The sequence below is a fragment of the Squalius cephalus genome, assembly GCF_949319135.1.
Source record: "Squalius cephalus genome assembly, chromosome: 3".
Lineage (NCBI taxonomy): Eukaryota > Metazoa > Chordata > Actinopteri > Cypriniformes > Leuciscidae > Squalius > Squalius cephalus.
This window is the reverse complement of record NC_137124.1, coordinates 6,991,333-7,015,023: the sequence shown is the minus strand read 5'-3', so window position 1 is coordinate 7,015,023 and position 23,691 is coordinate 6,991,333. Positions and strand designations below refer to the sequence as shown.

The window sequence follows — 23,691 nt, the reverse complement described above, 5'->3', positions numbered from 1 at the left end:
TAACTTAAGGGTGTTGCATATAATCTCTTAAACGGTTCTCTTAGGTAAGGGAAACATTTAAGTGTTTCACGACAGCGATCCTGGATTCACGTTATAAAAGTCTGTTGTTGCCATAGATACGCAAAACACTAACACGCCGCGTCGCGTCTAGAACAACTGTATCACACACCGGACGCGCACTTTCTCAGATATGGCCAGCAATATTGTTATGTTTAAGGACATTATGGAATTAAGATAATGTCTGTACGTTATGTTATGTTATGACTGTACTGTACAATTAAATATAATCGTTGCTATAAGTCTGCAGTCTGAACACTTTACTTCAGAGCGTCCGTTAACTGAATGAATTGAGAATATCACCTGAAAATCCGATACACACTAATTGTAGCCTACATTTATTGAATGGTAGCCGATTTATGCACATGTAAAACATATCCCACTACTGAAAACTCCCAGTTGCAAAAAAACGCAGTGCTATAAGCAGTTGTAACACCGCAGGTAAAGAGTGGTTGCGATGTGTGACATGGTCAAGGTCGCTCTCTAGTTTGTTAGCGATGTATTGCGCAAATATTGCGCGTCGATCAAATCGGTATTCTTGCAACAATTTTTCATCGCTAAAATGGTCCAAAGGGTTCTCCCTATCCCTAAAAATTCTTCTTGGCACATAATGATCTTCAGCTGGTTCCATAAATTCAGCCATGTCGTCTTATTTTTGTCCTCGTTACTCTTAAGGTTACGATTTCCAAACCTGTGCCCGGTTGCATAAAGCACCTTAAGTGTAATTTTCCCTTAAGTTTGCCCTTATGTTTCCCTTAAACCTAAGGGTGTTGCAGAAAAAAACCCTTAAGTGTTACTTAAGGGTTTCTTTAAGTGAAACGTCATAAACACTTAGAATCTCCCTTAAATGCTGTTTTTTCACTTAAATAATCCCTTAAAAAGTGTTAAGTGTTGCATAAAACCCCTTAACGGTCATTTCCCTAAGTATAACTTAAGGTTTGGAAATCGTAACCTTAAGAGTAACGAGGACAAAAATAAGACGACATGGCTGAATTTATGGAACCAGCTGAAGATCATTATGTGCCAAGAAGAATTTTTAGGGATAGGGAGAACCCTTTGGACCATTTTAGCGATGAAAAATTGTTGCAAGAATACCGATTTGATCGACGCGCAATATTTGCGCAATACATCGCTAACAAACTAGAGAGCGACCTTGACCATGTCACACATCGCAACCACTCTTTACCTGCGGTGTTACAACTGCTTATAGCACTGCGTTTTTTTGCAACTGGGAGTTTTCAGTAGTGGGATATGTTTTACATGTGCATAAATCGGCTACCATTCAATAAATGTAGGCTACAATTAGTGTGTATCGGATTTTCAGGTGATATTCTCAATTCATTCAGTTAACGGACGCTCTGAAGTAAAGTGTTAAGACTGCAGACTTATAGCAACGATTATATTTAATTGTACAGTACAGTCATAACATAACATAACGTACAGACATTATCTTAATTCCATAATGTCCTTAAACATAACAATATTGCTGGCCATATAGAAAGTGCGCGTCCGGTGTGTGATACAGTTGTTCTAGACGCGACGCGGCGTGTTAGTGTTTTGCGTATCTATGGCAACAACAGACTTTTATAACGTGAATCCAGGATCGCTGTCGTGAAACACTTAAATGTTTCCCTTACCTAAGAGAACCGTTTAAGAGATTATATGCAACACCCTTAAGTTATTCTCTTAGGTAAGGGGAAATCGCCCCTTAAGTATCACACTTAAGGGAAAAACTTAAGGTGCTTTATGCAACCGGGCACTTAAGTTATACTTAGGGAAATGACCGTTAAGGGGTTTTATGCAACACTTAACACTTTTTAAGGGATTATTTAAGTGAAAAAACAGCATTTAAGGGAGATTCTAAGTGTTTATGACGTTTCACTTAAAGAAACCCTTAAGTAACACTTAAGGGTTTTTTTCTGCAACACCCTTTGGTTTAAGGGAAACATAAGGGCAAACTTAAGGGAAAATTACACTTAAGGTGCTTTATGCAACCGGGCACAGAGCCTCAGAGTTTGTTTTTTTCTGTTTCGGTACAAAGATGGCTCCGTTAAGCCCCTGAACGGCTTGGGGGTATTGCTCGTGGTGGAAACCCCTGAGTTCATTAGAATTACGGTACGGTATTTTACCCAAGTAACGTTAGAGGTAAGTGTGCCTATTAGAGCAGCCCCTTCTCTGCCTACGTTTTAATTGTTTTAAAACCTACCCATTTTATTTAGTATATTGATTATTTTCTTTGGTTGGTGTTATTAATTTATATCTGAGTTCTGATTTCTGTTCTAGTTTTTTTTTTATGGTTACTCAGCTATGTTGCTCTTATTTTTGTTTTATTTTATAATGCATGTTATATCTTTTTTTTATAGAATGCATGCTATTGTTTAATGTTGTTCTTCTGTAAAGTACTTTGGTCTGTTCTAAATGTGATACATAAATAAAATTGAACTTGAAATATTTATCAGAGTAATGTTTCATTCTTTCTTACCGTAGTAACTTACTGCACTGTTTTTGTCTTTGTCACCACAAAATGCATTTTACAAATGAAATTTCATGTTCAGTTTTGGGGGCATAAATAAATACATTTGCTTGTAAACTGAAGGATGTAGTTTACTTTGAATGACATTTTGATTAAAAAACATATTTAATTGCAACCCAACTGTTACTCCATAACACCTACATGGTTTCTGTCTGAAAGGAGTCATTTAAAAATGCACAGTACAAGCATGATAAACTAGCATAGAATCTTGCTGTACATGAAGTAAGATTGATTTTATGTTGATTCAATGTTAAATAAGTGATTTAATTATGGTTGAAATAATATTGATTTTATGACCATATTGATTGATTTTTCATCGTTGATATAACATTATTTCAGGGTGCAAACCTGATGAAAAATCAATGTTAAATTTCAACATTGATTCAATGATCTTTTGGTTAATGCATTAACATTGATTCAATGTAGATTCAATGTTGGTCTGCTATCTGGGTAGTGATTCTTGCAATTGTAATTTATTGTGGAATGTATTTGTGATACAAACAAAGGCTATTGAGGTATTTTTACAGGCAAAAACAAGCCTGACGAAATACTTTTTATGCGTTTTGGGTGTTCATTTACACGACAGTGGCGTTTGTGGGGCCTGAAAAACGCAAACTTTTAAAAACGTGTTTCAAACTGCAAGTTTTTTAAACCGAGACCCTTATCAAATCTGTGAAAACAGTGACATCATGCACATGCGTAGGCTATTGCGTGTTTAGTCTATAGGCTTTTTTAAATGAAAGGTTCATTACAACAGACTCAAGGATGATATATGTTTTCGAAGCCTTTGTGTTCAAAGGTTTTGACGTTTTCTTAAAGGAAGTAAAAGTGACTTCTAAGACTGGGATTTCAGTGAATGTTTCTGGCTTTGTGAAGATGAAATTTATCCAGAGGACAAAGTAATGATACAGTATTATCAAGATTAACATCCTTAGAATGGAAATCGGACAAAAACATGATATATTATGTCATTTGTGATAAGAATGTAAAATTGTGTGTGTGTGTGTGTGTGTGCAGTCATATTGCCAACTATACTTGTCTGGCATGCGTTATACAGCGTTATTAGTCGTTTTTTTACGGGTCCGTGTGAACGGATCATTTTGATAAAGTTGTCATCTGTACAAAGAAAAAATTTTCTGTTTTCGCGTTGTTCGTACCCTTGTTCTCCAGAGTGCAGTGGAAATCCTCCAGTAGGTGGCGGCAAATCACTCTCTTAATGAGTGAGTCATTGAACCTCATTCAAATTAGGGCTGCACGATTAATAGCAATTTACATAAAATTGCACAAACTGATTTGGCTTATTGAGATTTTGAAATCGCAAAGGCTGCGGCTGTCATTGATGTATGGCTCTGTAAACACTGTGAGTTTGAGTCACTTATAACGTGCATTTGAAAAAGCAACATGCGGATGTTGGAAAACATCTTTCCAAACACGTGAAGCATTTATGAACCACTGTGTGTGTGTGTGTGTGTGTCAGTGATGCGCGGGTTGATCCGAAATGAGCGGGTGCCTGCGGTCACCCGCGGTTACCCGCGGTTACGAGTCATCCAAAAATATTTTTAATGATATTCGGGTCGCGGTCGGTCGGGTCGTTTGAAATAAAGATGCCAATTAAACCTTTGTCATTTATATAGTTCTAGACACAATTTTCTATGAATACGTTTTAAATTTAATTTACACTTTATTGGCCGAATAACTGGCGCGAAGATGACGCACGAGCTCAGTCTGCAGGTAGAGATGGAGGCGGCAAGAGAAAATAGGTGAAGACTGGGGAGTGCGCTCCGCAAATACACAAATAGAAAGAGCAAAGTGTGGGAGACATTTGCCGAAATAATGAAAGATGATGACCAAAGTGCTGGCTTTGTCATGTGTAGGCTACTTCTTGCGATGCTATTTACACATTTGATAACCACAAAACTGGCACGACCAACCAGGCACGGCGCCAGGATTCCAGTTTTGGATAAGCCAGACCAATTGTGGGTGGGCCTTAAATTAAAAACGTTAAATAAAATAAAAATAAAAAAACGTTATCCAATCACTGCTTAACCTAATAAAAAAATATTGACTAATATAGCCTACTGTTGTATTATCTGTGCGTATACATAATATAGATTTTAATAGCTTGATGCTCTTTAAATATTGTGTTGCATTGTAAAAGTAAATCCTCGATCGCTCTCCATGGTTCTTCTGACCAAAGAAGAGAGCTTTGGAATCTCCATTATGCATATACCTGGGCTGCATTTTCCGATAACATTGTCTCTTAGCGCGCTGCGATAACTTAACTAAAGGTATACTACCAGTAAAGGTATATCATTGCTAGGCGTCTTCAGGGCTATCATCCACTCGTGAGGAGGCGCTGAGAGGCAGAGGCGCTGACGCCCTCCTAGCAACGGCGCTGTTTTTGGTAAAACATGATTTTGACGACTTCATCAAGTTTTGTTTTATAGAAAACTCTTTTTAAAAGATTTTCGTTTTGTATAAATTGTATCTTAATTTTGATCAATGTTTTATCAATCAATTGCCCGTATTTATTAAATAAGAAGCAAATATATAGCAGACAAAATAAGGCGCCGGTACGCGATCACTGCATGTGAACTGGAGGGCGCCGAAACTCAGCTTGTGCCTCACAGATTTGATAAATATAGGCTTTATATTACAGAAAGCTTGAAATGTCTACTTTTAAACGAAAATATTCAAACCAAAATAAATAGGCTATACTCTCTGATTATGTAGGCTAATCCATATGAAATGTGCATTTCTCTCTGGCGTTCATGGCGAGTCCGCAATCTCCGCATTGTCAACTTCATCTTTGCAGCGACACAGAAAACACCAGTTTATTACTAAACAATTAAATGTCTCCTTGCTAATTTAGACACATTCATAATCATTACTTTAACCGGTTCTTTGTGGCAAGCTTTATGCGTGCGGTCATTACGCTTATTCCTGTAGGCTAGCCTATTTAAGTAATTAATTTAATATAAAGGGGCGATTTGTCCACGAATGGCTTAAATGAACAACTAGTCGACTAGAAAAAAAATTAGTCGGAGGCAGCCCTTATTCCACATATTTTCGAACCAGCAGGCCATCTGGGTTGGGCGAGCGACCGTGAGCGGAGCGGAATATTCAGAAATGCGCTCTCCGCTCACGAGCTCTGATCGGAACAAACCCGAACCTCACTGTCTGCTGAACTTGCGCAGAAACATCAAAATAGACATAGCCAGCTTTTTAAAATTGTTTTTAAAACTAAACATTTAGACTGTTTTAGTACAAATTATGAGCTTATATTGACGATTTTTTATAATTCTTGACAAAATTAGAATATTAAGTTATATTAAGACGCTACGATGAGCATTATAGTTTACTTTACTTTAAAAAAAATGCGGGTCAGGAAGCGGGTCGGGTACAATATTTTCTTTTTCGTTTTTTGCGGTCCGAGTTGCGGGCGGGTTAGTTGAAAACGTCGGTCGGGTGCGGTTTGTTTATACATTGACCCGCGCATCACTGGTGTGTGTGTGTGTGTGTGTGTGTGTGTGTGACGCCCTCTGGCGTTCTGATGGAGCATTTAAATACCGATTCCTTTGCCAAATTAGGTGCGGTTTCAAGTGATTAATCGTGCAGCCCTAATTAAAATCATTCGTTCAGAGATTCTTTCATTACGTGTTGCTCAGACGAGCAACTGTTCTCATGTGGCTTTGTTTAAAACTATTTTCATTAAGCAAAAACAGACAATATAAGTTACATCATACTAACTTGTTTATTAAACTGTTCTATAACAATATCAGATTTGCAATATGCTTTTCCAGGAAAAACAGCACTCTTGCTCTTTACTCTTATTGCTTGCCTGTATCATAATAAATATAAAAATCAGGAACTCATTATTGGGGCATTCCTCCAATGTGTTGATTTCGTTATAAAAATTGTATTGTGTTTATAAACCTGTGAAAACTATATTTGTCATAACCATAAACTGTAAAAAAAAAAAAAAAAAGATTACAAAAAAAATGTTGTGTATGTGTGTTGTTGTGTATGTTCTTCCAATAGCTTGACAATGATCTCATGTTGCTTGTTCTAGATCACTCATCTGAGTAATTAGTAAACATGCCAGTTTTATTCTGTATCAAATGTTCTGTATAAAAAATAAATAAATAAGTGTGGATTTTTACTCATTTGGATTTGCTCTTTTGAACAATTGTTAGAACCCTGATTGAACTCAAATGCCTGTATATTTCTAGTAATCCTGAAAATCTTGATTAAAGTGGATCTCGAGGGCCAGAAAACACCTGAAAATATTATACTCAGTTGAGTTCACCTCTGACTGCGCGGGTTGACGCCTAAGTGTAGCTATTCTGACTATTCTGAGTAGCTAAGAATTATAGTTACCTGACCGCAATCTAACCCCGCTCAAGAGTCTCACAAAGAGTCGAACGACGTCTCGGTCTGTTCAAACACTATCACTTGGGAATAGAAGTAAGATCTCTAGTGTTTCGCTACACAACTTGCTCCACAAACTAACTTGCTGCGCAATAATAACTGACAGACTCAAGACAATGCCTTCGGATATGCTTTAATCACGGCCGGAGGATCTCAGACAAAAAGAATCCAACAGTTTTTATGGAATAGGAGCAAAAATGACATGATAAATGACATAATTTCCCTACAATTTGATTGGTTCTTCATATGCAAACCCTTCTGTTACTATGTTACGCTTATATTCTTAGATCGCAACAAAGTAAGGGAGACGCCACACAACCGCTGCATAAACAATAAGATTTATTTAATTAAAGTAAGAAACATGAAATGTCAAGTGATCAGTGTAATTGTTAGTCAGCGTGTCAGCATGTGAGTGTAAGTAGCAAGTCCAACCAAACATAAACAAAGGTCCAAATCAATGCATTATAATCGGAGAAGATGGATCAAATGAGAACTCCGATGCGGGGTGTGATCTCCCGTAACCCACACATCCCGTCAGTTCTCCGGTAGCCTCATGAGCAGCAACAACACCAGCGAGCAATAGTTCTCTCTATCTCTGTTTGACCATGCAGTGTCTTTTAAAGTGTCATGATGTCATTCAGGTGTAAAGCCACGCCCTCCAGCAATCACCTGTAACTCAGGGACGAACACACAACACTCACTGAGCGTCACAGGGTGGGTCGTGGATGGCGGAAGACGGAAGCAGCGTGTATCAGATCGGAGTAACGGTAAAGTTCGATTTCAATTCAAATAAATTCATACTGAATTTTGAAAAGCATAGAAATTATTATATTGAGAAGAAGAATATGGGGAAATCGCGGACAAATAATAATAAGAAGCTGGATCAGAAACAAAAGATTGATGATTCGGAGAACGATGATGAAATGGAGACGGAGTGGGTACAGGTGGGAGGTGGGAGAAGAGAAAGTGTTGAAAAAACAAATAAAAAGAGAAAGAAAGATAATGAGGAGGATTCAGTAAGTATAGATGAGGACAGGGAAGGTGTTAATAAGTGGAAAGACAGAGGAAATTAAAATGATTGTGAGATTTAAAGAGGGATTTGAAGTAAAAGGGGTAAACCCAAATGAATTAACAAATGAGTTGAGAAAACAAACAGCAGAGATTAAGTGTGCAAGAGTACTTCAGGATGGAGCATTGATGGTAATATGTGAAAATGAGGAACAGAAGGATAAAGTGATGAAAATGAAGGTTGTGTGTAAACAAGTTGTAAGCAAACAGGTGAAAAAATATGGATATGTGGAGTAATTACAGGGATGTAACAATGACAGAGCTGAGGAGGAATATAAAAGGAGGAAATGTAATTGAAGCAAAGCGATTGCAAAGGAATAGGGAAGGTAATAAGGAAGAAAGTCTGATGTCACGCGCTTTGAAAGAGGAGTGTTACCAAGTAGAGTGATGGTTGGATATGTTAGCTTTCAGGTGAGAGCATATGTGCGTGCTCCAATGAGATGTTATAACTGCCAGAGATATGGTCATATGTGACCCTGGATCACAAAACCAGTCACAAGTCGCACGGGTATATTTGTGGCAATAGCCAAAAATACATTGTATGGCTCAAAATTATAAATGTTTCTTTTATGCCAAAAATCATTAGGATATTAAGTAAAGATCATGTTCCATGAAGATATTTAGTAAATTTCCTATTGTAAATATATAAAACATTTATTTTTGTGAGTGAATGCAGCACAATCGCGAACATAAATGGACAACTTTAAAGGAGATTTTCTCAATGTTTCAATGAGAATGTTTTGTGCACCCTCAGATTCCAGATTTTCAAATAGTTGTATTTCAGCCAAATATGATCCTATCCTAACAAACCATACATCAATGGAAAGCTTATTTATATTATTTATATTCAGCTTTCCATTGATGTATACATTTCAATTTCCAAAAATTTACCCATGTGACTGGTTTTATGGTCACATATTGCAAGTGTATGCAGAGCCAAAAAGAGATGTGCACATTGTGTGAAAGAACATGAGTATGGAAAATGTGGAAGTAATGTTGAAGCAAAATGTTGTAATTGTGGTGGGGCGCATAATGTGGCATATGGAGGACATCAATGTCAATGTCAATGTCAATTTTATTTCTATAGACCTACTAAACACAACACCAAGTGACCAGTGTGCTTTACATCAATGTAAGAGGCAATAAAAACACACAAACAAAACACAATCCAATACATTTCATCCTTGACCATATGCTAATTAATAAAAAAATAATAGCATTGTTTTTAGCCTAGATAGAACAGCCACGGATGGAGCAAATCTAATACTAAAAGGTAACGCATTCCACAGTGTGGGAGCAGCCACTGAAAACGCACGGTCACCCCTACTTTTCAACTTTGATTTCGGAATATGTAATAATATTTGATTAGACGACCGGAGAGACACAACTGGAAAATGTTCTGTCAGTAGATCCGAAAGGTAAGGAGGGGCCAAACCATGTAAGGATTTAAATACCAAAAGAAGAATTTTAAAATCAACACGATATCGTACAGGCAACCAGTGCAAATAACGTAGCACTGGAGTAATATGGTCCCGTTTTCTAGTACATGTCAGAAGTCTTGCCGCCGCATTTTGTACCATCTGTAACCGGGATAAAGCTGCTCTGCTGATCCTGTAATACAGTGAATTGCAATAGTCTAACCTTGATGTTAAAAATGCATGAATTATTCTTTCAAAGTTATTAAAAGATAAAACAGGTTTTACTTTGGCTAAAAGACGGAGCTGGAAAAATCAGGATTTGACCACTGGACTTATCTGCTTGTCAAATTTCAGACCATCATCAAAAACAACACTCAAGTTCTTTACCCAAGGCTTTGCAGAAAGTGTTAAATTACCTAGGGTTATTTGACTAAAAGAATCAGATGAGCCAAAAACTATAATTTCAGTTTTATTTTCATTAAAATTGAGAAAATTTAAAGTTAACCAAGCTTTCACATCAGATAGGCAGGCCCTAAGTGTTTCCAGTCCATCAATATTTGGTTTTAGGGGTAAATAAACTTGAGAGTCATCCGCATAGCAGTGGAACGACAACCCATGTTTCTTGAAAATAGACCCTAATGGAAGCATATAACGTAAAAAGAATGGGGGCTAAAATGAATCCCTGAGGAAAACCACAAGACAGAACAGCAGCCTCCGACGAATATTCCCCAATATTAACACTAAACTTCCTATTTGACAGATAAGAATTAAACCATTCTAGGGCAGCTCCTTTGATACCAACCCAATGCTCCAGGCGAGCAAGAAGAATAGAATGATCTACCATATCAAAAGCCGCACTCAGATCTATTAATACAAGTATGGTAGAAACCCCAGAATCGGGGTTTTAACACATCATTTAGAATTTTCAGGAGTGCAGTCTCTGTCCAGTGATATTTTTTAAACCTGATTGAAAAAGCTCAAATACCTTATTTTCATCCAGGAAATTTTTCATTTTCATTTTTATTACCTTATTTTCATCTCCAATCGACATTCCCTTTCTATTCTACTGGGTTGTCTCCAATCGACATTCCCCATATCTTTTTTCATACCTGCATGATTTACCTGCTCTTTACCAAATCATCCCATAGTGCATTGCCTTTTAACTTTAGTAGGCCTTGAGTCATGTTTCATCATCTTTTGGTAAATTTCAAATCACATTGGCCTATTAGGCCTTTAACAGGCTGATAACTGCTGATTTTTCTTAACCTTATTTTGTTAGCTTTTAATTGAAGCAGGCGATTCATTTACCTAGTCAGATCTATTTAAGGATCTGTGTAATACAATCTAACCAAAGTTATTCTAGTATTTTTCATTTTTATCCTTAACAAAAATATCAATAATTTTATTATTTTGTTTCAAACAATGTCATTACTTTAAAATTAACTCTGTGTAACCCAGCTCTTGCCATGAAAATAGCCTTAGCAATACTGACATGCCATTCAATCTTTAACTACTTATCTTCATCTTATTTTCCCAGAATTAACTGATGGACATAAGATGTCCTGCCTCTATTTTTTGGCAATGCGGAATAGTTCATAATGGATCCATTGATCCAGATCATTAAATCTGTAACTTCATTGTGGATTAAGAATGCCTTTTAAGAATTTTTCTTTATAGTTTAAATTTAACATGTTTGGGTCACATTGTTCTTGGTCTAGATTGTAACTTTGTACCCCCTGCATTATTTTGGTTTAATTCATGCTCTGGGCTTCATTTAAACATTAAAATCTTTAGTAATATGTTGGAAATTTGATTATACTATAAAGCTCTTCAACCAATAATAATCCAGAAATTAAATATGTTTCCCAAAATCAGTCTCCTTTTGAAAGTTTTTCTTTCAAAGTAACTTATCCATTCTCTTATTAGAGAACAACTATTACATTTCTTAGCATCTATGATGTCTGCATTAGAATTTGAAAACCCTCAAGTTTCTTCAAAAATAGTCTCTAGATTATTTATTATTTTTACAGTAATGTACCTAGTTAAAGTCCCTATACTCTACAGAATTAAGAGATTTTCTTCTTCTCAATTTACGTGTACCTGAAATATTTTCAAATGAATCAGTAATTGTTCAAATCTCAGTCCTATGGTATAGTTTGATTGAACCAAATAAAACATCAATAAGCATCACACAAAATTAATTATTATGATAAGCTTAAACCATTAGTTGGTCCACATCTTCCTCCAGGTGTGTTGATCATCTCGTTGCCCCATGGACGTTCCATCTTCACCAGGGTGACTCTTTGCGAACCATTGCAATGGGCTTTCCCTCGCTGGCAAGGGAGGTACGTTACTAGCACGTCATTGATCCCCCACTTTATACTTTGCGTTGGCGTTGGCATGTGGGGTTTGCTCAGGCTGGTTGGTGTAGTTTAAGGTGAGATGCTTGGACGGCGGTGTCACTATAACCTTGCTGATAGTTGCAAGATTTTTCCTCAGATCACAACCGCACTCCACTGGACCTTGTTTGTGGAGTGAACCATTTCCTGGCTGCTTTCACCTGTGAATGGAGACCTCAAGTATTTTTGTTAGTGACAACATGTATTAACTCATCTGCTTGTCGTGCCGGTCGTCCTTTTTTGATGAGACCTGTGAAATTTCATGTTAGCCAGTAACAAGACAATATTTTATATACATTTGGAACAGAATCAGTTCTGTTCGATGGGATCCATCATGACATCCTGCAAAAGGAAAAAAAAGTTAATGTGGGGTGGACAGGGCAAGCTTGCTTGCTCTCTGCCTTCCCAAAGTTATACGCTGCGCAGGTGTGGCACTGTTTCTTTCTGCCACAACAATAACCCAGGCCAGGATTAGCCAAAATCATCCATGGCCGTTATTTTATTGGGCATATTTTACCCTGTGGGGCCCACTTAATAAATGTAGATACAGCTGTTTTGATTGACATAATTTATTTGTCTTAGAACACCATATTTCACACACTCACTTTCACACACCCCTCTCTGGCCAGAGATTCATACATTCTTGTCTGCCTTAGCAGTTTATGAACTGAATGGGGAATATATATATTAGGAGTGGAATACTACCAAATCTGAATGGTAACAACTTTTACGACGACAGAAACTACACTGTGGCATTCCCCTTGCGACAGTGTCTAAACGTTAGGATATCAATTTTCAATTGTCCGATGCAATCGCCATGTGTTTAAGTTTAACACAGTGAACATAAACCTTTTCAAAATCAAATAGATTTAAACACGTTCAAATAATTAATCGCATAGACCTACAGTTGCAGTTGAGAGAGTTCATTTTAATTTCTCAAATGCAATTTGTCATTCATTGCACAATTTAAATTTTTCTAACTTTTTGTTATTGCTCATAAGCTATTTAAAAGAAGATTTGGAAATCTTCACACAATCTTAGCTCCATGGACAAAAAGAAAATAACATTTCCATCTCGTACCTCTGGTGATGACAGCATGTGATTTCAAAAGTTTAGAATTGGAAACATTGTTTCTACTGAATCTAGAAAATTACCTTTTAATGAAATGGAGTGACCAATATTGTTGCTAGCCATAATGTCTTTTTAGACACCATGTGCCCTATATTGTATTTTTCTTTTCCATAGAATTCTGCATAGTCAATAATTCATGGCTTTCACCACTAATTGGTTAGTGTCATAACCCTCACTATGCCAAATCCAGCCTCAGTTTTAACTGATTTGTGAGTCATGTTCTCACTTCCGCTATTGAACTTCATGCAGTAGGGTTACTGGTACCTGAAAGCAGGTTCAAAGTGTTAGTTTAAACAGAGGACCAAAGAACTGCTGAAACCAGTGGATAATCAAAAACAATAATCAAGTTAATATGATAATTAACTAAATTTGAAACAGTCTCTGTAGTGATCATTGAAAACGCAGCACCTAGCCCACAAGGCTGATACATTTGATTGTCTTTCTGTGTGGATTATCATCCAGTTGAACTTCTGGCTGATACATTAGATCGTCAGGCTGTGATGGCACTCTCCTCGGTCTGGCTTTTGATCCATCCTGCCACAAAATGTCATAATGCATGGCAAAATTGTCTTTAGGAAAAGTCTCAAGTGAATTGTCACCTTTGCACTGTCTCAGTCTCCCCATGCTGACCCCTCTCAGAAGTGTCAACTTCCTCTTTCAGGAGAGCAGCTGCAGGCCCCACTTCCTCTTTTATTTTTCTGCAGTCATCCCACTTTTCAAGGTAGCTGTCTGAAATTATGAACACTCAGAGAACCGCAAATATCAAATTAAACAGCTTAATTTCCAAAAGTCTCTTCTGGTTTACAACACAGCAGTTCATCATTTTATTAAAAAGCTTTGTCCTTCATTGCGGAAAAAAATAAGCTTTCTTTATTGCAAAGATGCAGGAAAAAGCAGGAAAATCTCCTCTAATTATAATACAGTGTATAATGTAAACGAAAATAATTCTTTGTCTTTTTTATTTTTTTTTTTTTACAAGAAACCAAATTAAAATGACTCTAAGATGCCCGTTATACTTATTCAAATCACAATTTCTATTTTAAACTCGGTCACCCAATCTCATTCTCATACTATGCACAATGCACAAAAATCATCTTAGTTAACATAAACCATTGACTCTTAGAATCTCTGCAATGGATCAGTTTTTTTCACACTGTCTCCCAGGGATAACAGGATACAAATTCTAGACACCTTCAGATAGAAAGTATAATATTTAAACACGTGCAGTTAATATAGTACTATTTATTCATCACTTTAAGAGCACCTATTGCTCGGTTTTATATATCTCATATACATTAATAAATCAAAGTCTAACTCATAAAAGTTTCTTCATGACTCAAAATGTCCTAATTATCACAGAGTGCTTTTTCCTATTATTATGATATATAATTTGAACAATTTCTGCATTTTTTAATTGATTTCAAAATGTAAAAATTCATAAATCTCAGGATAACAATATTGATCTATTGATCTTGTCTCACTCTTTCAACTTTTCTCTCTTTATCTTTCTTTATATTCAATCAGAATTAAAGTCTTATTCAAACAAAAAGCAAGTTTCATTACTACAGCATCTCAGGGTATTTTCCCTCCCGAATCTGGTTTCCAGCATGACTAGCTGCTATTTGCAAGAACAAATAGTTTCATTAACAGCTTTCTGGGCGCACTCTCAACACAACTAATAAAATACTCAACATATACCAATTTGGTTGAATTTAACCGTAATCATTGCCCTTTATTAGCAAAGGTAAAAACATTTTTTTTTTAAATCCTTAAATCTTTTAAATCTGATCACCAGTTTTCTTAAAAAACAGAATAGCCCATTTTCAGTTAAACCTTTTAATTAATTTAAAGCATTTTAAAGGAAAAGTGCTGAGGTCAGTTATCCTACCTACCTTAATACTTTAAGTCCTTTGAGCCCGTCTGGAATGGTCCCTCTGTCGAACAGGGTTCTGCAGTCTGGCAGAATGAAGACAACGTGGTTCCTCGCCCCCGTCCATCCGACAGAGGGAGATTCCGAGGACTCCTGGATGGCCCGCCATTGACAGTTGGTTGTATAATAAAATACAGACCTTCTTGCCCTTGTTGGGGGGATGGGACCACAGATCCCAGAGTTTTAAATATAATTTGTTAAACTATAACAAATACTTGTGTCTGATTTGTCTTAGTCGTTACATGGGTGTGTTACTTTTATTAATTCAGGAATACAGTATAGAATGGTGGGGAAAGGAAGTGAAATATATGTGGTGGTTGAGGTATGGAAGGAAGACAAGAGTGTAGTAATAATCATTTTTACAATCCATGTAAGCAAATGACATTGGAAGAGATGAAGAAGATACAAGGGCAAAGCAGAGAGAGGGTGATCTGGTGTGGGGATTTCAATGCCCATAGTAATATGTGGGGAGGAAGTGTGATAAATGGGCAGCTGATTGAAGAATTAATGGATGAGATGAATTTGATCTGTTTGAATGATAGGAGAGGTACACGAATAGATGAGAACAGGTCAAGAAGCGGTGTTAGATCTAACTCTAACAAATAGTAGGTTAAGGGGAATAATTACATGGAAGGTATTAAGGAAATGTACTATAGTGATCACTTTCCTATTTTGATAGAAATGTGTATAAATAAGAGTGTAGAGAGAAATTAAAGAAGAGAAGGGAAATGGATAATGAGAAAGCTAACTGGACTGAGTATGTGAACATAATAGAAGCTATAAGTGAGAAAATTATAGGGGTCATGAAAAATGCAGCAGTTATATTCCTAAAAGCAAAGGAAGAATAAAGATTAAAATGGTACCATGGTGGAATAAGGAGTGTGATGAAGCTATTAGAAGGAAAAGGAGAGAGTACAAGAAGGTAAGAAGAAGGCATAACTATCAAGAACTAATGGAATATAAGAGAGATCAGGCAAAAGTAAAACTTAAAAAGTAAATCAGAAGGATGAATGGAATAAGGAAGGATATAGAATATCCTGTTTTAAACGAGGGGGAAGTTATAACAGATACAATACAGTGATAAAGCAGAAATGTTTTGTAATGCATTTATAAAAGTAAACAGTACGGGAAATATGACTGAAGAATTTAAGAAAAAAAAGGGAGGAGACATTAAAAGAACATCCTCGTCTATTGGGGAAAAAAAAGAGAAGAAAGAGATAATATAATGGATGTCCCATTTGGAATGACAGAACTAAAACGAGCACTGAGGAGAATGAGAGAAACTACTCCTGGTCAAGATGAAATCAGCTATTATATGATTAAGCAGTTAAGCGAGGAATCGTTGAACGTAATGTTAGAGTTCTATAATAAAATCTGGGAAATGAGGGTACTACCACAAAGTTGGAAAGAGGCACTGGTGAAACCAATAAGCCAATAAGGAAACCAGGGAAGGAAGTAAGCCGGCTAATTTTAGACCAATAGCCCTTACCTCCAACGCTATCTCATGCAGGGAAAGTGATGGACAGAATGATAACGGACAGATTAGTGTATTTTTTGGAAAAAAGAAGGAACATTCTCACCTTATCAAAGTGGATTTAGGGTAGGAAGGGGAACTATGGATCCGGTTATGTGATTGGAAGCGGAAATAAAGAAAGCTCTATAAAGAATCAGTAATAGCAGTATTCTTCGATATAGAAAAAGCATATGACATGTTATGGAGCGAGGGCCTGATGATAAAACTGGAGAAGATGGGGATAGGAGGAAGAATGATGGATTAGTGACTTCCTTAAGCAAAGAACAATAAGAGTGAGAATAGGAGACTCTATATCATCTCAAGGAATAATAGAAAATGGCACTCCTCAGGGAAGTGTAATAAGTCCAGTGCTTTTTATAATAATGATAAATGATATTTTTAGTAAGGTGTATTGGAAGATCATTGTTTGCAGATGACGGGGCTTTGTGGTTCAGAGGAAGAAACAATAAGTATATTATGGGGAAAATGCAGAAGGCTGTGGATGAGTTGAATGGTCATACAATTGGGGATTTAAGTTTTCTGTGGAGAAGTCACAAACTATGATATTTTCTAACAAGAAAGTAGATAATGAATGGAAGTTAAGAATATATAACAAAGAAATGGCACGAGTGACATCAATTAGATTCCTAAGAATGTGGCTGAATAGTGAATATCGCGTAATGCTGAATTAATGAACATTTTTGATTAAGGCAACATAAGTTACATTTTATATATATATATATATAATGTGTATATATATATATGTGATATTTATCCCGTCCGTTATTGCTGTGGAAAGACAAAGGTTGTTTAGTCTGTTGAAAGTACCTTGTTGATGCTTTTACACTTTTAAATGTTCGATGGTTGGAGGGTGAGTAGATTAATGTCATCTCATTGTGACACTTTTTAACGTATTGCGTTCATAGAGCGAGCCTTTCACTGATTGTTTACAGTTTAACGGAAGTTACACCCATAATTCAGGCAAAGCGTCATGAGGCGCAGGAATAAGGTGAAAACAGGTGAACTGATGGCCATTCTGCTGGCAATACAACTAATTAAGGAAATAGTAATACAAAATGCGGTCATATATTCAGATTCATATTCAGCAATAGTCAGTATTGATGACCAAAATTCAGAATCAAGGCCAGACATAGTAATGGAAATCCTTTAAAATCTCTTTGAGTTAAAAAAAGATAGTATGGTAGAGGAACAGTTTATGTGGGTTCAAGCCCATGTGGAAATTAAAGGGAAAGAAGAAGCAGATAAATGAACTAAGCAAGCAGTAGATGACGAAATAGAAATGGAGCTACCACATAGTATACAATTGAAAGTGATTAAAAAGTGGCAACAGTATTGGGATAACAAGACTAAAGGGAGACATTTATATGCAATACAAAATAAAGTGGGAAAAGGTAGATGAAAATATGTAAATGTAAATGTAAATGACTCAGTGGGGGAAATAGGAGGGACAAAAATATAATTACAAGATTAAGGATGGGACATACAGGTTTGAATACAACGTTACATCTAATATCTAAACATCCAACGGGAATGTGTGAGAAATGTGGACAGAGTGAAACGGTAGAACGTGATTATAAATTGTAAGGATTATGATGAAGAAAGAGAAGTGCTAAGAGAAGAAATAGGGAAGAATGAAGGAAAAGAGTTAACATTAAAGAATATATTAGACTCAGATATAGGAAATACTATACTATTGGTAAAGGTGTTGTTTCAGTTTCTGAATAACACAGGATTAATTAAAATAATGTAGGAGAAATGTATAAGAGAGGTTAAGGTTGATGATATACTGTGGGTAAAGGAAAGAACATCTGAAGGAAAACAAGGATAAATTCCACAATAGTGGGGGTGGTTAGAAAGTGTTAAGAGGAGTAGGAACATGTTTCTGAGCCAAGCTACCTGATGATGGCAGTAATGCACTGTTTAATGCGGTTGCCAATAAAAGACAGAAGGATAAGAAGAAGAAGAAGAAGAAGAAGAAGAAGAAGAAGAGCCGTCACAGGTAGAAGTAACTTAGATCTCAAATCATAAAACAATGGAAAAGGTTAGAAGTTCAGTTGATTACTAATGTCATGTTATGTCATGAGACTATTCTAGACTGTTATATTTTTGATATTGTCTAGAATCTCAGAATTTTCCACTGGTTTCGACACAATTTTCACAGTACATTTTGATCAAGTGTTAGAATGTTAGGCCTAAAGGAGAAGTAATTGCTTAGAAGTTAGAATAATGATTATTTTGATAAACAGTTTACCTTTTTATTCACTAAAAAAACATCACAATTGCCGTCTATGTGGGGGTCAGAAGGTCTCGGATTTCATTAAAAAGATCTTCATTTGTGTTCCGAAGATGAACGAAGGTCTGACGGGTTTGTAGCGACACAAGGGTGAATAATTAATGACAGAAACTTCATTTGTGGCTGAACTAACCCTTTAAGAGAGAATATAGGTGGCTCTTAAAAGAGTCTTTGGGTTCCCTGATCAGACAGACGAGCTGCTAAACACATTTATGCTCGTGTGAGGGATGATATTTTACATGGATACTGGAACAGGCCTTAAGCACTAAGCCATGTTTACGTAATAAAATATGGAAACATTTGTATTTGTGCTGAGAGTTGTAGTTTAAGTTTCACTTAGTTTTCACTTATTTGACATTTCAGGTTTATGAATAATTAAGAACAGACAGAGAGTTTGACTATCATGGGTGTCAATATTCACCCACTATTCTATTCATTTAAATTACATTTGTAGGTTGACTGATGTCACAGTGGACATATTAAAAAAATCTATTATATATATATATATAGTCTATAAGTCTATAAAAAAAGCAGCCAATAGGCCTATATTTAAAAGATTTGTGGATATTTTCTTACTTTTATCTTGCAGCAAAAATATTAAATTAGACCCTTGAAATAAGTCGATTTTGTGTTATGACATGCATTTTAGTCTGGGAGCTTAAAGGAGAACTCCGGTCAATTTTAACATTGAGCTCATTTTTTTGTAAATTTGGAGTGCTGTCAATACAGAGAACACCGACAAAAATCGGTGTTGCCTACACAGAGTTATTCTATTTTTAAAATTTGCACCCTGTTGACTTAAATGGGGCAAGTTTTAAACCTGCTTTTAGCCTCTTAACATCCTTGATGTGTCATTACAAGTGCCCAGCCATGTGAGTGATTCCTTCGGAGTGATCGCGGGTCAATCTGACTGCAGTAGATGTGAAAGATATGAATAAAAATGATGTTATTTAAGCCAGCGCAAATACCTGTGTTTACATCCTGAAGTCCAAAGTAGTCGATTGCCGAGTTCACGCGCATAGGTTTATCACGCGCGTGAACTCGGCAATCGACTACTGTGGACTTCAGCCGAAAACAGGATGTAAACACAGGTATTTGCGCTGCCTTAAATAACATCATTTTTATACATATCTTTCACATCTACTGCAGTCAGATTAACTCGTGTTCACTCTGAAGGAATCACTCACATGACCTGTGCACTTGTAATGACACATCAAGGATGTTAAGAGGCTAAAAGCAGGTTTAGTACTTGCCCCATTGAAGTCAACAGGGTGCAAATTTTAAAAATAGAATAACTCGGTGTAGGCAACACCGATTTTTGTCGTTGTTCTCTGTATTGACAGCACTCCAAATGTACAAAAAAATGAGCTCAATGTTAAAATTGACCGGAGTTCTCCTTTAAGCCTTGTCTGTGAAACCAGCCATAAATGACATATCTTATTGTTCTACAACATTTTCCGCTATATAGGTAATTAAATCTGCAATACAACTGCTCTTAAAAGGAGAATATGTGTGGCTCTTAAAAGAGCCTTTGTGTTGAGCTGAGCTCGCTCTACTTAGAGCCAGGGTCGGATCTACCAAACGGGCAATCTGGGCCCTTGCGCAGAGAGGGGCCCTCTGTGATCGGAGTTTTTTTTTTTTTTTTGTGCGCTACATAAAATTACATTTATTTTTTACTATTGTATTATTGAGACAAATAAGTTTGCAAAGATGTCAATATTCAATTTTGTAAAAAATATAATTTTAATTTGAAAACAGTGCATTTAGTTGTTGTTGCTAGTTTGAGTCGTGTGTGTGTGTGTGTGTGTGTGTGTGTGTGTGTGTGTGTGTGTGTGTGTGTGTGTGTGTGTGTGTGTGTGTGTGTGTGTGTGTGTGTTCCTTTTTAAAAGTGTGGTTGTCAGGTATGGAATAGTGCGTCTCGAGCTTCAGTGCCCAGGGGGCCCTGGGGGTACTAATCCGGCTCTGCTTAGAGCTGGTGTATTTGGTCACCGCCTTTGTGCCCTCAGACACGGCGTGTTTGGCCAGCTCTCCGGGCAGCAGCAGACGCACGGCGGTCTGGATCTCTCGAGATGTGATGGTGGAGCGCTTGTTGTAGTGAGCGAGACGAGACGCTTCACCGGCGATGCGCTCGAAGATGTCGTTGACGAAAGAGTTCATGATTCCCATCGCCTTGGAGGAGATCCCGGTGTCGGGATGAACCTGCTTCAGGACTTTGTACACGTAGATCGCGTAGCTCTCCTTCCTGGACTTTCTGCGCTTCTTTCCGCCCTTGCCGGCGGTTTTAGTGACGGCCTTCCTCGAGCCCTTCTTGGGTGCGGACTTCGCTGGTTCAGGCATGATGCTGAGTTACATCAGAGTGCTGTCATTGTGACTTTTGATAGAAAAAGTTTGCTTGTCTCCTATTGGCTGAAGTCTGAACACATCATCAAGCCAATCAGTGATCTTCCCTCCAAACTCCAAACCCCTTTCTGCTACTGACACCTCACACGTCACGCAGTAGCAGCCTACTATTTACTGTTTAGTCCTTTTAATGTATAGTTGCATTACGTTTTCATTTACTTTCATTTATTTTATTTCTTAATGTTTTATAGTTATGTTCATTTTTATAACAGAACGCTTTGAATTACCATTGTGTATACCGTGCTATATGAATAAACTGACTTTTCATTACTTTATTCTGCAGTAGGCTTCTAATATTAATAATAATGATGTGTGACTAAAATCTAAACAAATCAAGCTTGAAGCAAAATAGTTTAATAGTTTACTGGAATAAACATGTTAACATCTACAGACAGCTATTCAGATTTCATCAGAAAGCCAATGAGAATCAGTTATAGAGCCCATCGATCTGGGGCCGCTCACAAACCAAGAGTTCATAATGGGTCCAACACACAATATAGCGACTCCGCAGGCAGAATTCCACCAAAATATACTGAGTAGAAAACTACAAATAATGTCTGCAGAGCAGAACCCACTAATTATTAAAATGAAAACGACCCATTAAAATTCATGCCCATCTAAAAGCGATAAGACCTTGCATCATAAAGCTCTTCTATATCTTCTGTATCTGACCACAGAGAGAAGGCCCTCAATCACAACTTAACAAATGTCAAACATGTTAAACCCTAAAACAAATCCCTAATCACATCAATTCAAATTATTAAAACATGCACACAAAATGTTTTAAACACTGGGCAGAAGCAACAACTTAAAGTAAATTATAATGTTTATGTTTTCTGTCCCTAAACAGAGAATAAATTGTGAGTTTGAGTTGCTGGATTAACTCTCTTTGCTATTCTCTGCAGGTTTTTAGCTCTGCTGAAGCTGTTGGTTCCTCATCGCATGTGGTTTTACACGTCCGAGGCCTGCTGTCACTTTGCTGTTTGTTTTGTTTCCAGGAACACTATAACCACATGTTTTAACAGTAACAGGGTTCTGCCCTGATGCTGAGTTTGAGAGTTTGAGAGTTTGGGGTCTGTATCTTCATCAGCTTCTCTCTGTACATCCACTTCCTATACGGATATTTGAACACTTTCTCCAGCACAAGCCTGGAAATAAACATTTACATTTTACATGTAAAGCATATTTTATCCAAATAATTATTTTGTCCATGGTTTCTTTTTATTTTCTATTTAAATGTTATTTAATATATTTTTATGTATGTGTATTTAAATAGTAGATGTATCATTCATGATACGGTAACAGTTTTGAACAGCTTTAGATGTAGAGATGTGTATAACTCAGTTCAAAATGACACCTCTTTTTTTCACAGTTTCTGCCAGCAAGGCAATATGATTGCAACACTTTTTCAGCTGTGGTATATGAGTTTGACCAATTTTAACCAACTTTATCTTTGTGTTTTCTGTACTGATAACACTGGTTTGTACCTCTAAATGTGTGAGCTTGCTGTTCATCTGAATATCTTATATATTTATGTGTGTGTGTGTGTGTGTGTGTGTGTGTGTGTGTATTTAAGGACTCTTCCTTAAAGCAAAGATGACCAAAAGAATAGTAATTGCTAAACAAAAAGACTCAGGTTTATTAATTAAGTCATTTATTAATACAAATAAATTAACCATTTAACAGAAAAACAAATTTAATGAACAACACAATTCATTCTCACTCAAAGATATTAATAGCCAAAAAACACTCCATGAACCCCAACAAAACCCCAACTTCTTCACGCAGAATAATTACAATTAAAGAAACTAATTACATGAATAAACCCCAAAAAACACACAAAAAGTACAAAAATCACATATAAAATAGAAGACATTTACCAGAAAACATACTCCAAATCAAATAAATTCGACAGTAAAAACAAACATAAACAGAAAATTTCACACGAGTTTCAAAGTGTCGAGAGTATGGAGGTTGGCTGGAAACACAAGGCTGGGATCGGATATGCAAAAACAAACAAACATCAAATGTCCCGCGATCCAGTCCCGTTTACAACAACCATAAAAGCTGCCAGCAAAGCTATATCAGGCCTGATCAACTGCTGAGATGCTGACCAGTGGCCTAACAAACCATCCATAATGTTTGCTTCTGCATTAAATCACAATACCCTAATTTAGTCAAAGGCCGCGCATTGTCACTGGTGCGCAATGAATTCTGGGATAGGAAAGCCTAGTGATGGGACGGTTGATCCGGGGCTCTGATGCTCCAACACAGTTTTCAAAGCACTATTGTATCACTCACTCTACCGATGCTTTTATCGAAACGACAATACCACGTGATTGATGACGTTTGAAGCTTCGAATGTCATGCAGTATCAGAAGGTCGGGACAGCTGGTTTGAAACAAATTGGCGCTTCATGACCTCATCTGATGATGCATAAAAATGGAAATGATTATCGAGGGGGCATTATTTAAATGATTTAACACTATATTTCCCT

General features: G+C 36.8%; 3 protein-coding genes across 3 annotated transcripts in view; 1 reads left to right on the top strand and 2 right to left on the bottom strand.

The window, feature by feature from the left end:
• LOC307156321 (immunoglobulin superfamily member 1-like) overlaps positions 1-23,691 on the bottom strand; it is a gene marked incomplete at its 5' end in the record, with an annotated part of 516,462 nt that overhangs the window by 277,047 nt on the left and 215,724 nt on the right. The gene's annotated exons all lie outside the window — the stretch shown is intronic.
• Positions 1-23,691, top strand: part of LOC307155385 (basement membrane-specific heparan sulfate proteoglycan core protein-like) — a 225,705-nt gene that overhangs the window by 93,563 nt on the left and 108,451 nt on the right. The gene's annotated exons all lie outside the window — the stretch shown is intronic.
• Positions 13,528-21,131, bottom strand: LOC307156262 (histone H2B-like; the record flags this gene model as incomplete). The annotated part of the gene is made up of 3 exons (XM_079867556.1): positions 13,528-13,571; positions 13,668-13,766; positions 20,747-21,131. The coding sequence occupies 3 exons, from the start codon at positions 21,129-21,131 to the stop codon at positions 13,528-13,530; spliced, it is 528 nt and encodes a 175-aa protein (XP_079723682.1).